This window comes from Canariomyces notabilis (assembly GCF_033297395.1).
Source record: "Canariomyces notabilis strain CBS 508.74 unplaced genomic scaffold N656scaffold_56, whole genome shotgun sequence".
NCBI lineage: Eukaryota > Fungi > Ascomycota > Sordariomycetes > Sordariales > Chaetomiaceae > Canariomyces > Canariomyces notabilis.
Window position 1 is genome coordinate 1 of NW_027041878.1, and position 12,235 is coordinate 12,235.

The window sequence follows — 12,235 nt, forward strand, 5'->3', positions numbered from 1 at the left end:
AACGTTAGACATGAGCCCTTCAGGGCAGCATCCCATTCTTTCGAACCCAAAACAAAAACGAAGTAAAAACATCATAGTACAAGCGCTTCGAAGCACCCTATCAATTGCAAGAGGCAGAAGAAGGGACGATTCCACGCATTTGCAAGCGGTGATGCGGCTGAGGCGCACGGTACGGTCCGACGGGAAGTTCTCGGGGTTGAGATTGGCAACAAAGAGCCTGCTCCTGAGTCCGACCAAGACGTGTCCATCGACATTGGTGATCTCTTGGTGCTTTTTGAATGAACGCTGCAGTTAGCTCGGGAACTTTGTAATTACCGTTTCATCTGTTTCTGGGTTATTCGACTCCACATTCGTTCAATGTTGAGAATAAGGCTAATGGCCATACCACGGGTGCAACAAGCAATCGGGACCTCTGGGTTTATCATTCGACCGAGCTTAGGTTGAATACACGCAGTCCTGAATCTCGTCACTTTCAGCCTTTGATAATTTTGCAACTAGTTACTGCCCCCTGACGCACCTCTAAGCTCTAGATCCTCTTTAGCACCTCAACAATCCTGTCAATGATCCGTGTCCCTCCATCCACCCCCAACCACCCAGGCCCAAACACACCAATCGTCATATCATCACTCTCCACCGACACCTCAATGTCAACGGGGTCCTATCTAGCTTGTCAGCGATGACTTACAATTAATCACAACTCACGCAAACTGTTTGGAGAAAATAAACCTGCCTAGATACGTCGACAGGCTGGACAACGGAGAGGAACTGCTCATAGGGTCGTCATGCTGCTGCTCGAACACGGCGCCGACCCATTCCTCAAACGGCGTTGCCGGGAACACCTCGGCGACCTAGAAGAGTCTGAGGGATGTAGGCGTGGGTGCAGCTTGATGGCTTTTAGTATGGGGATTCGAGCATTTTGGTGAGCTTAGGCAACTCTCTGAAGGCCGCCGAGCTAGCCTCTCGATCACCACCCAACCGTTGCGTTCCTCTTCCTTTGCCCTTGCCTGAACTCAACATCATACCCTAGTAGTTTAGAGGTTAAGATACTCTGCGTCCAATTCCCACTTAGATGGCCGTCCAACACTGTGTTTCCCTCATCGCGGTCACTGGCACTCGAGCACCCTCTAGGCGCTTATCGGGACATCTTGGCTCGCATGCTCTCTCAAAAAAAAATCTCGGTATGTCTGATCCCGGATGCAGGCGACTACTACTCTCAGGCAACCTGCTAGTCGGCGCCAAGGGATTGTCGGTATTTATATAGACTGCTGGAGTGTTTCCGTTGACTATTTCAGGAACTGTGCTGGTAGATGAGTAATAGTTGCCTCTTTTTGGTTAAGCCCGCCGGGCGGAGTAAATTGTGTATGTGTGCATATGTGTATAAGTCCGCTTAGAAAAAGACAAGACAAAACCCCGGACAGCAGTTGCCACAGAGTGGCGATTTGCTCTACCTGCCCGGTTTCAGATACATACAAACTTAGTGGGCAGCATCACTATTTAGAGAAAAGCACGAACGTTACATAAATAACGATACCCACGCAAAAGTCCAAAATAGCTCCTCTGTTATTGCAAATTCCATCCCGCGCAAACTGCCTCTCGTTTCTTTCAGCTTTAAACCGCCCGAGGATAGTGCCGCGGCCGCTTGCCTGAGATCCCGCGGGCAGGTCCTTGGTCATCCTTATAGTCGCTGTCGGAGATCACGAAGAACTTCCGCTTTGGCACGCTTTGGTTTCCTCGTGGCTGCAGCGCTCCCCCCTTGGAAATGCTACTATCAGGTCGCTTGGCGAGGTTCTCGTCAAGGCTAGCTGCCTCTTGGTACGGCTGCCGCGGAAGGCCGTCAAAGAAGCGCTTACACTCCGCGTCTAAGTCGCTCTGCCGATATGTTTGGGATTTCCCGAGGCCGCTGTCTGCGGAGCCGGCATTTTCGAGATCGAGGGGAAACTGGAGCTCCTCGGTCTTGTCGCTGCTGTTGCTGTATTCGCTGTCGCTGTCGCTGTCGCTGCTGTTGCCACTGTCGTCACTGGGAATTGAGATGATCTCCACTCTGCGGTGTTGAACGTCAACATCCTCGGAGCCCTCGTCCGAGATAGTAGGGGAGCGGGCAAGCGCCTCTGTGTATTCTTCCTCGTCGGAGAGGGGAAGCTCTTCAGGCTCGCCATATTGAATTGACTTGTCATACTCGCCCGGGTCTACTGCCGTCTCCTCGCTTCCATCGACTGTTGACGTTTCAGCGTGGTACGTGGCTGACCGGCAGCCCACCGATACGGGGATATTGTCAAGACTTGTATCAAGCGCTGGAATGTCCAAATAAGAGCCGACAAGCCCTATGTTGACTCTCTGCGGGATCAAATACGAACAGAGCCGGAAAGAATCCATGAAACTGCGGCTTCTGCTGAGCCAGCCTCCGGCGTCGTAGAGACGTTTTTCGTCGAGAACAGCATCCCATACTCTCAAAATTGACCTTATCTGATGCCGGACTCCGTAGTAATAGTCGAGTCTGAGATTCAGCGCTTCCTGGCAGGCTACTGCCGCGCTCGAGTCGTCGTAAGCCGCGGTCTTGCGGATGTAGGAGACCTCTTCAGGGTGGAGGAGGCTCCGGTTGTCAACTGGATTCTGCAGTACATCTGACTCCAAAGCTACGATTGTTTGGTGATAGCCGCCAAACATAAGGATATCGTTGGTGCCGTTCATAGAAGTGAAGTTGATAGACGCCATGTCGTGCGTGTGGAGTGATTAAGGGCTGGCAGTCGGAGAAAGGAGATGGGGGAGATCGACCGGATTTTAACTTTAGAGACGGTGGTCCAGAAACCCGGCCCGATATCCGGAAAGCAGGATGCGCGAGGAAGCTACGCCCGGAAAATGGGATGCGTGCACAGCATGCCGGTCGCCGGGCCCGGGTGGCCCTAGCCTCGGCCGTACCTCAGAGGGACTCCCGTGGAACGGACATCCAAGACCTCCAAACCATTGCGATGCCTCAGACGCGCAGCACAAAAGTTATGCATGGTGTTGGCTAAATCTCTCTGAAACCCGGCCTGTTGGTTCATTCCACCGCCTCCAGATTTGGCCAAAGAACCCGATCCAAAAACACTGCCGCGTTGGCTTCGAATTTGTGCATCTCGAGGGACAGCTTTCGGAGCCGACTAAAAGAACGGAGAAATCGAAGCAGTTTTCTACGGCTAGAGCACTTTATACCGGTAATCTTGAGGCTCTCGACGAACTCGGCTCGCACCGGCCCTTCGATGTCGCACGGGTTGAAGTTGCCGTCGATCTCGAGCTCTGTAACCCGAGGAAAATCGTTTAAGGCCCCCAGGACCCATGTCATTGTTGGGCTAATGGAGCCTTTCACGTACGGCTGGAGCCAGATCTTTCTCCTCAAGCGAGAATACTGGGGTTGCTTGGCGTGTGAAATTCGAAGGCGTGTGAGGGCAATCGACCTCAGGTTAGGTAACAATTGAAGAACGGCTAGTAAGTCGGACGGTTTGCGAGCGCCTTCATGCAGGATGAAGTTTTCGTAGTCCTGATAAGCCTGATCCATAACATGACTTCTTTGGCGGCCCACATCAATCCGATGGCATCCTCCTAATAGCAGTGGGTGGGTCTCCCGGACGTCCCGTGGGCAGGTCGGCCAGGTTCCGTGGTAAATTGTCAATTTTTTAATGAAAATGGAAGCTTCTTGGCTCTTATGGATGAAAAGCCTGAATTCCTCCAAGCATTCTGCTGTGCTCACAACGGAAAGGTGCTGGGCGAGGACCGGGTACGTTACGTCGGCGAGGCGGCGACTGACAAGTCGGAACGCTCGCAAGGCCGCCAGAGGCAGGAAGTCGGCGACGAGCGCCAGAATCTCGGTGGGGAGCTGGTCCATGGGCAAAGACAGTTGGCATAAGTGGCTCGTTGCGCCGGAGCCGGTCATATTATTATCGACATTGGACCCGCAGTTTGCGCCGGTATCCCTTGATCCGGGAGTCGGGTAGTCGTGAGGCACAACATTGCGTGTGTCAATACCAGCGTTTGGTTCTTCTTCATACTGTCAAGATCGTCCTCTGTAGAAAAGAAACTCCAACAGAACATTAGTATCCCCCAAAATCCGACCCGGAAATTCCGAACTGCCCACATTCTCAGTTCCGGAGGAGCCTCTCCGGGGCCGGAGCCGCCTACATCAATTGCAAGAGGGAGGCGAAATGCCAGGCTACGAAGGCTATCAAACGGCACAAGACATTATCAGGAAGGTGGATTATCTCCACGACTGCGAATTCGAGGTCCTGCTGGCATTGAAGAAAGGCCACCGCTCCTACATCTATACCTCGATAGACTCGCGGTAGAAGTTGACAGTCAAACACTCACACCGTTAAAACCAGTCCATTGGTCAATAGTAATTGATCGTTGATTGATGGCGTCTGTTCTCTGCAGTGATCAAGCGCCCCAAAGGCCATTTTGGGGTGTGGCGCGCAAGGCGCCACACTCTGGGCCTCTGTGGCACAGTGTCTCGAACAGGGGACAGCGACCTCAAATGCTGCAGAAATATCTCCTGCCCGTCATATAACTACCACCATTGTCAGAGCAAAGAAGGCGGAGGTGAGGGAAAGCTGAGAAAGGCATTCAGGAGAGGCATAACAGTATTGGACCCTGGTTTTGATGAGAAGGATGTAGAATTTCTTAAAGTGACAGTGAAAACAGGGCTGATCAGATCTCACGTTACTATAGTGTATTTCACCTCTGTGTACCGCACTAATTATACAGGGGTTAGATCCCAGGAATGAATAAGCTTGCTTCAGCACAGCCAGTGGAGTTATTGTTGCGTGCCCCACAGGTTCCACAGCTGACTCAGCCAGCCACCTTTTCCACCTCCACCTTGTAGGATGGACTTTCCTCCATCGACGCCGCGAATATCATCGCCATCGCCATTCGTTACGGTCGTTCGCTTCCGCCTACTGCGTGCGATAATTACCAAATGTGGCGCCACCAGTATCGACATCTATAAACGTACGGTAGTCCAGATTAAGGATGCCTATTGCGGCGATAGAGATTATACTTAATGGCAGAATTCCGGGCTGTGACGCTTGCGTAAGCCTCCGTCAAAGATCGGCGCCCGATTGCCTCGCCCGCGAGACAACCCTCTTACCTTTCATTTCTTGGCGGAACTGGTAGGCCCAGTACGCGGCCATTACCGCTATCATCACAAAGGCAGTCCACGTAATGGGGACAAATTTCCGGCGGATAGATACCGATAGCCCGACATGCTGACCGACATTGTTGATTTTGTCCACCGCCTTTCCGCTCACCGCCACGATGATGTTACCGACGAATAGCATAAAGGCCGCGAGCAGGGCAACGGCGACGTTCGCCGAGGATATGCCAATCGTAGGTCGGAGGAGCCGGCCGATGCAGAGGAGCAGGGAAAGACCCGAAAACGCGACAGCCGAAATGTAGAGGCCCGCCAGAGCTTGAAACTGGCCCCGGACCTTGTCCAGCTCATCCAGGAGGTCCTTGGCGAAGCCAGACTTGGCCAAGTTCAGGCGTACTGGACCGACGTCTAGCTGGTGATCGAGAAGCGCCGAGATATTGAAGAGGGCGGTTGATTGTTAGCAGCAAATCACCTTACTGGGTGGGAAGGCTGAGGAGACAGGTACCTACAGCTTTTTAGAAGCTGTGTATAGCTCGTTACGTTGAAGCCAGCTCCCTGAGTGGTTGTGCTCGGAGTGAAAGTGCCTTCGCAGACGCTCATGGCGTGGAGGGAGTACCACGGCTGAAGCTTGCCGGCGACATCGTGGTTCCGGCCCAGCATAGAGGTGTTCAAGAAAATGTGATAGTCCTCCATGAGTCCGGGGCTCCCGCCAGCAACGAGAGCCAGCACGCTAAGCACGAGGCTGACCACTGGGATGAGGATGACAACTATAGTATGCATTTGCGTCCTCGAGACCAGCTCAATGGTAGTGCGTGCTGCGCGTAATCCCATGCTCGAGACCTGCTCGAGAGGTGGACGTACCGCACGGATTCGCATCGAGACCCGCCCGATGGTCGAACGAAACCTCTGAAGCGAGCAGTGGAACTAGAACAGCTAAACTGAAGAGATACCGAGATGGAAGCCGGGACGCAAGAGAAACTCGGTTGAGAACAGCGGCAGGGATGTTGTGCTGGGTTATATGTGCGGCGCATCCCAAAATCCCGCTTCAGGGGCCTCTGGGGCTTCTGCACAGGCATATGACTAATGCGGTAAAATGTACCCCGTAATCAAGGTAACAGAGCACCATATTTCCCGGATCTTAGCCTAGTACTACGGCAAGTCCTTCCAGTTGAGGGCTCACATAGCAGAGTAAACTCTGGCAAATTCGAATAGTTGGATAAGAGCTTTCATTCTGTCCCTGCAATGATCCGGAGTCATGGAGTTCATAGTTTAGGTACTCTCTATCCGACAAGTTCATACTAGAGGTCTCGGGGCATTCTAGCAACTCCCTACTAGGTACACTGTCTGATACTACTGGTTAAGCCTTGCTAAGAGGAATGGCAAAGAAAAGCCGATCTCATTTAGCATCCGTCTACTCAACGACCCCACATTTGCGGCACCATAACTGCCGTCCGCAAGAGCTGCACTGCGGGGATCTTGATCGTCGAGCGCCGATCTGCAATCCTTCAAACACTTCCACAAGATCGGCCCCAGGGTAGTGGATCTCTGTATATCGGCCGGGCAGCTGAAAGCGGACTCTTGGCTGATCGACCTGCTTAGGGCCGCTAGCGCGAAAGGCTTGGTAGCAAAGGGGGGGCGTTCGTCGGCTAATCCTCGCATTCTGTGCGAGGATCTGCCGCCGGACGTTTGCGTCGGCGACTGTGCGGCACTGGGCTAGGCGGGTGCGAGAGTGGCTGGGCCGCTGTTTCTCTACCTTTACTAGTTCGGACGGCCTAGCACGGTAATGTTGGCTAAGCACGTACTCATAGTAGAGGCGAGGACGTTCTTCGAGTGCGGGTGGGCGATCGCTCTGTAGATTTTCAGTTGCTCCCCGGGACTGATCGGCCTGGAAGGGGTATGGTGTCGGGGGACGAGGAAGCCCAAGCGGATCTCCGCGGTGGCGAAACATTGCGGCGAGTTACTTTTCTACAAGGAATCGGATAAGGGAGCCTGTCGTCAAAACGGCTCTAACCTGGGCGAGAGGATTCTTTTACCTGATTGCCCAGCGTGCATGGCTCCAGGATCGGGAACACACCGGAGGGTGCACGAGTGAACCCGAGACCCCCGACTAGTGTTCATCTCGTCCTTTACCCCCTCCCCCCCTTCACCCCGGAGCCCGGACACAGGGTGGCCCTGACGCGTGTCCAAGAATTCGGCCTTCTGTCCGGTCTTTTAATAGTGCCGGATGTGTAATTCCCGGTCGCTCCGTGGGGTACCGGCATCGCCTCATTTCAGCCTCCGACCGGCGCTAGCAGTGAATTGGCGATCTCGGCCGACTTCTATATATTGAGGCGACCAACCGTTCACCACCTCTCCAATCACCCACAACCACCATTCGCAATCAGTCATATACATGTTCCGCAATGGCTCGCAAGTCGCGCCGCAGGAGCCCCAGCCAAAAACTCCGCAGAAAGTTCCAAGAGAGGCTGAGCACACTTAAAATAAAAATTACAGAACTCAATGCCGTTACGGAGGGCCGAGCGACTATGGTGTGGACGTACAAGGGCGAGACGTCGATTTGCGGAGACGAGCAGCTCCTGGAGAGTTTGCGCTACAATCCTGGAGTTTACCCAAACCGTATTGGCCATCCAACGTCGCCATCCAATTCGACGTCTTCGTCCGCGTCGCATAACGAGCGCTTCCAAATTCCCACCGAGAAGAGTTCGTTCGAAAACGGTGGATTTCTCGATCTAGATTTGCTTCAGGAAAGGCAAGCTTCGGCTGCGTCTGCAAACGGGAAAGGCTCGACTCAAAAGGCATGGAGGAAGGAGGACTTGGACTTCCTCGTTAATGACTTTTTCAGCGAACCATATGTACTATAAAGACTGGGATGTATATTGTATTAGCTACAAAATTCCTTGTTCTCTACAGGGTTCCCTTTCTTCAGCTCTGCATTGCCATTTGAACCGCGTTATCAAAAGCCTGTTAAGCCGCGTTTTTATGGGTGACGTGGTTCAAACCGGCAAGCAAGTTCCCATAGCCTACGGTCCACTACGTTACTGGACGTCTAAAAGCCGTTGAGTCTATGATGTCCAGTAACCCGGTTCAACGGCTCTCTACAGCGTAGGAAAGAGGCATAACCGCATTACTAGACACCATAGCAGCCGTGCAAGCCGTTGACCCGTGTTACTGGACACCACAGAAAAACAATGAACCACGTTACTGGACACCATAGGAAAGAGGCATACCCGCATTACTGGACACCATAGAAAGCACCTGAACCACGTTACTGGACACTATAGCAGCCGTGCAAGCCGTTGACCTGCTTAGGGTTTTAGGCGGAGCTTTGACAGAAGCAGGGATCAGAAAGCTTCTAATCTCGGGTCCCGGATCTCGGTGCCCCGTAGGGCTGTGGAGTTGTCAAAGTGAGGTTGCAGATCCCACATGTCGTAGAGGTAAATTTGGTATCCGAACTATATACGGACGCTAACCAGTGACAGTCGTTACCAACCTGCCCAGACAGCTTCGTGTCACGGTCTATAAATAGCATAATGCGCCGCCCCTGACAGCAGTAAAAGGAGGAACTGAGGAAGAGCGGTTCGACTCTACCATCTTTATTCTCGTCGGAATTAGCATCATCCAATGTGCTTTTTCGAACGTATACAATTCGAGTGCGGCTCCTGGAAGTGGGGGAGATTCCGCGAGCAATGTAATAAGGAATACAGAATTGGCGAAACATCCGGGCTCGAGCTGGTCTTCTCGACTCAGAATGAAAGCAGGTACTATAGAGCATGCAGACAAGTCACCAAGAAGCAGCGCCGGACCAGTAACGTGGTTCATTGTTTTTCTGTGGTGTCCAGTAATGCAGGTATGCCTCTTTCCTATGGTGTCCAGTAACGTGGTTCATTGTTTTTCTGTGGTGTCCAGTAACACCTTGCACGGCTGCTATGGTGTCCAGTAACGTGGTTTAGGTGCTTTCTATGGTGTCCAGTAATGCGGGTATGCATCTTTCCTATGGTGTCCAGTAACGTGATTCATTGTTTTCCTGTGGTGTCCAGTAACGCGGGTCAACGGCTTGCACGGCTGCTATGGTGTCTAGTAATGCGGTTATGCCTCTTTCTATGGTGTCCAGTATGAGCAAGATGACGACAGACATCGAGAAATGGAGAAGACAGGGAACCGTCTGGCAAGTGTCGCGATAACGGAGAGCGAGGTAGCTGGGCTAGAGTGCTCAATCTCACGCCTCTGGAGGCAGCATCTTCGAGAACACCAGCTTCCGCATCGCTGACGAGGCCCATATCACCGCCCCAGTCATCTAAACTAAACATACCGCGGACAAAGATAAGGTTTTGGTTGTCATAGTATAAACAACCACTCTTCATCTGATACAGAAGAAGTGTTCAAGATTTAAAGGGCGATCCGCCATTCACTGTCGAGAGATGCCATCAAGGGCGTTTGGGAAGCCTTGCAGTTTGTTTCCCCGTTTCCACAAGACCCAGAAAGTCGGCGAAACCCATGTCCAAAATTCCAGTCCAGCATGCCTACAATGCGCCGGCGGCTTGTTATTGGTTTCACATCCCAGCTGAATAGGGTTATTCACCCCGTAGAGTTGACTCTTAGGGTATATCAACCCAGGCCTTGGCCACTTTCCTTAGCACCACTTCTCATCCACCACCCTTTCTTTAACCCAAAGTCCGCTGGCGGAAAATCAAAACAAAATACCTTCCACAAGCATGATCACTTTTGACCTGGAGTCTCAACAACACTTTCCAAACTTTACACTCCTTCAACAACTCTTACTGCCAGACCGTCATGAACACCATGACCACAAAGTCCATCGGGGCCGCCCTGGCCACCTTCCTGGGCGCCGTCAATGGCGATCTAATCATGAACACCCCGACCCCGTACAACCTTCGCGGGACTGCCAAACTCCTCCAAGTCGATCATCTCGGCGCGAAACTTCCTTTTCCATGCCAAGGCGCGACCGAAGTCGTTTCGGTAACCCCACTCACAGCCGGCAGCTCACAGCTCGTCAAGTTCACCGGCGGCGCCCAGCATGGCGGCGGATCCTGCCAGTTCGCTCTGACGTACGACTACCCGCCCCCGGCCGACGTGTCTAAGTGGAAAACTATCTACACCATCATCGGCGGATGCCCCGTCTCTGCAGCCGGCAACCTTCCAGTGACCGGCACCGACCAGGACGGGCGCGCCGACTCGGTTCAGTGCGGCAACGATTCCGGCACCGAGTGCATTCGCCAGTTTGAGATCCCCGTCCCTAAGGACATTCCCAACAGCAATGCCACCTTTGCCTGGACGTGGTTCAACAAGATTGGCAATCGCGAGATGTACATGAACTGCGCACCTGTGGCCATCACGGGCGGTTCCGACGACCAAACCTTCTTCAACGAGCTGCCGACAATGTTCACTGCGAATATCGCCGGAGCTTGCACCACCAACAACGGCGTGCTGAATATCCCCAATCCAGGGAAGTACGGCGTGGTTCTTGAGCAACCCGCTGCGGATAGCGAGGGCACCTGTGCCAAGGCGTCGGGCATCCCAACTTTCGAGAGCGGTGGCGGTAGCGGCGGCGGCAATGGCACCGTCAGCACCTCCGTTGTCTCAGCACCGCAGCAATCCCAGACTGCGACAGCAACCGCGACCGCGACGGTCAACCCTCCCAACCCGAGCACCACGGCCGACCCCGACTCGGCTTGCCCCGCACCCAGCGCGACATCTCCCTCATCCGGATTTGTCACCAAGACGTCTGCTGCGGGTAGTGCCCAGCCGACGTCTGCGTCATCCGGATTCGTCACCAAGACGACCGCTGCTGCCGGCGGTGGCGGCGCTCAGCCAACATCTGTTGCGTCCAGCGCCGCTCCTATCGCTTCGAGTGGTCTCGGTACCGGTTTCGGTTTCGGCTCCGGTTCGTCCGGTGGTGCCCAGCCATGCTCCGCAAATGGGGCTATTGTTTGCTTCAGCGAGACTTCGTTTGGGCTCTGCGCCAACGGTCTTGCGACTCCGCAGCAAGTAGCAGCCGGCACAGTCTGCATCGATGGAAAGATCGGATATGCGAGCGCCAAGTTCAGGCGCTGTAAGTTTTGGTAAACGAACCATCGTTGGTAGCACTGGTCGTCGCGGGGCGGCGATTTTCTTCGTCTAGACTCTTAGAGTAGACCAAGAATAAAGCTCGGCAGAGCCTTCAGTGCCGAACACCTCCAACATACCAGCCTGGTCCGCCAAGACTCTCAGGTCTGTTCAGGTTTCCAGCTTGCACGGCGACAAGACCCTCTCCTGGCCCCGTCACGCTTCTGGACAGTGAGCCTAAGGTACCACTTGCATGCGGAAACATAACGTCACGGTATTTCAATAGCCTTGTCTGAAGGGGGCAATGTGACAAGCGCCTGGCAATTATGGAGCAATGATGTAATTGCTATCAGTCGTACTGCGCCTCCGTACCATTGTATCATCCCGAGCAGTGATTCTTTCCTGATGATGAGAATGACGGTATCGGCCCGTGCAGATCACGCGTACCGTAAAAGTGGAGTGGACCGTTATTTCGTCAGGGTATATATCTAAAGGATGCTGGAATCACAAGCAAGTATATATTTACACATCCTCCCAGGCCCTTATGGTGGCACGCTAGTGATGAGAAATATAGGGGAGGGGAAATAGAGGGAAGAGTGCCGAAGTGAACGTGGAAACGAGTGTGCTGCTTTATGTCTTTAGCTGTAATAGCTTCACAACCGCTTCCTCCCAGCTCCCAGTAGTTCGATGTAGCGGCGGTTGTTGGTCTCCATCCTTTGCTTCGGTAACAGCGCCCTTCTCTAACAGCAACTTCACAACTTCCTTCCGGCTATGCAGCCCGCCACCTAAAGAAATATGTCTAAGACCGACCCCTATAAAACGACTATGTAAAGTGTACCAATATATATGTTCCTGGAAGCTTTTCTGCAGCAAAGCCTTGTATAAGAATTTGACATATGGGCTAAGGATGTCTAACGATAACACGGCTTGGCCCTGAAGCGCCTTGATCGCTGCCTCTCGGACGCGCCAGTGATCATCGTCGAGCCGTGCCGCGATGCCCTGTAAGATCCCCTCGGTAAGGTCGGCCCGGCCCTGAAGCGCCGCGATCGCTGC

At 53.3% G+C, this 12,235-nt stretch overlaps 5 protein-coding genes across 5 annotated transcripts; 2 read left to right on the forward strand and 3 right to left on the reverse strand.

The window, feature by feature from the left end:
• Positions 1 to 1,552: 1,552 nt before the first annotated feature.
• Positions 1,553 to 2,712, reverse strand: N656DRAFT_849760 (uncharacterized protein; the record flags this gene model as incomplete). Its single annotated transcript, XM_064819364.1, has 1 exon — positions 1,553 to 2,712. One exon carries the CDS (start codon positions 2,710 to 2,712, stop codon positions 1,609 to 1,611), a length of 1,104 nt encoding a protein of 367 aa, XP_064664582.1. The 3' UTR covers positions 1,553 to 1,608.
• Positions 2,713 to 4,883: 2,171 nt separating this feature from the next.
• N656DRAFT_563055 (uncharacterized protein) lies at positions 4,884 to 6,262 on the reverse strand. Its single transcript, XM_064810107.1, has 3 exons — positions 5,629 to 6,262; positions 4,982 to 5,566; positions 4,884 to 4,925 (listed from the first exon to the last, which is right to left on the reverse strand). The coding sequence occupies exons 1-2, from the start codon at positions 5,993 to 5,995 to the stop codon at positions 5,070 to 5,072; spliced, it is 864 nt and encodes a 287-aa protein (XP_064664583.1). The 5' UTR covers positions 5,996 to 6,262; the 3' UTR covers positions 4,884 to 4,925; positions 4,982 to 5,069.
• Positions 6,263 to 6,315: 53 nt separating this feature from the next.
• Positions 6,316 to 7,175, reverse strand: N656DRAFT_785769 (uncharacterized protein; the record flags this gene model as incomplete). Its single annotated transcript, XM_064816452.1, has 1 exon — positions 6,316 to 7,175. A coding segment is annotated over exon 1 (533 nt), but the record flags the coding sequence as incomplete, so codon positions are not given.
• A 346-nt stretch (positions 7,176 to 7,521) lies between these two features.
• N656DRAFT_803031 (uncharacterized protein) lies at positions 7,522 to 7,980 on the forward strand (the record flags this gene model as incomplete). The annotated part of the gene is made up of 1 exon (XM_064818318.1): positions 7,522 to 7,980. One exon carries the CDS (start codon positions 7,522 to 7,524, stop codon positions 7,978 to 7,980), a length of 459 nt encoding a protein of 152 aa, XP_064664585.1.
• A 1,750-nt stretch (positions 7,981 to 9,730) lies between these two features.
• On the forward strand, positions 9,731 to 11,260 carry N656DRAFT_785771 (lytic polysaccharide monooxygenase). Its single transcript, XM_064816453.1, has one exon. It carries the CDS (start codon positions 9,920 to 9,922, stop codon positions 11,201 to 11,203), a length of 1,284 nt encoding a protein of 427 aa, XP_064664586.1. The 5' UTR covers positions 9,731 to 9,919; the 3' UTR covers positions 11,204 to 11,260.
• Positions 11,261 to 12,235: the final 975 nt, after the last annotated feature.

Coding starts and splice junctions, on each gene's coding strand:
- N656DRAFT_785771 (XM_064816453.1), top strand. CDS start 9,920: ATGACCACAAAGTCCATCGGGGCCGCCCTGGCCACCTTCCTGGGCGCC.
- N656DRAFT_563055 (XM_064810107.1), bottom strand. CDS start 5,995: ATGCGAATCCGTGCGGTACGTCCACCTCTCGAGCAGGTCTCGAGCATG. Junction 5,567..5,628: donor TACACAGCTTCTAAAAAGCT/GTAGGTACCTGT, acceptor AACAATCAACCG/CCCTCTTCAATATCTCGGCG.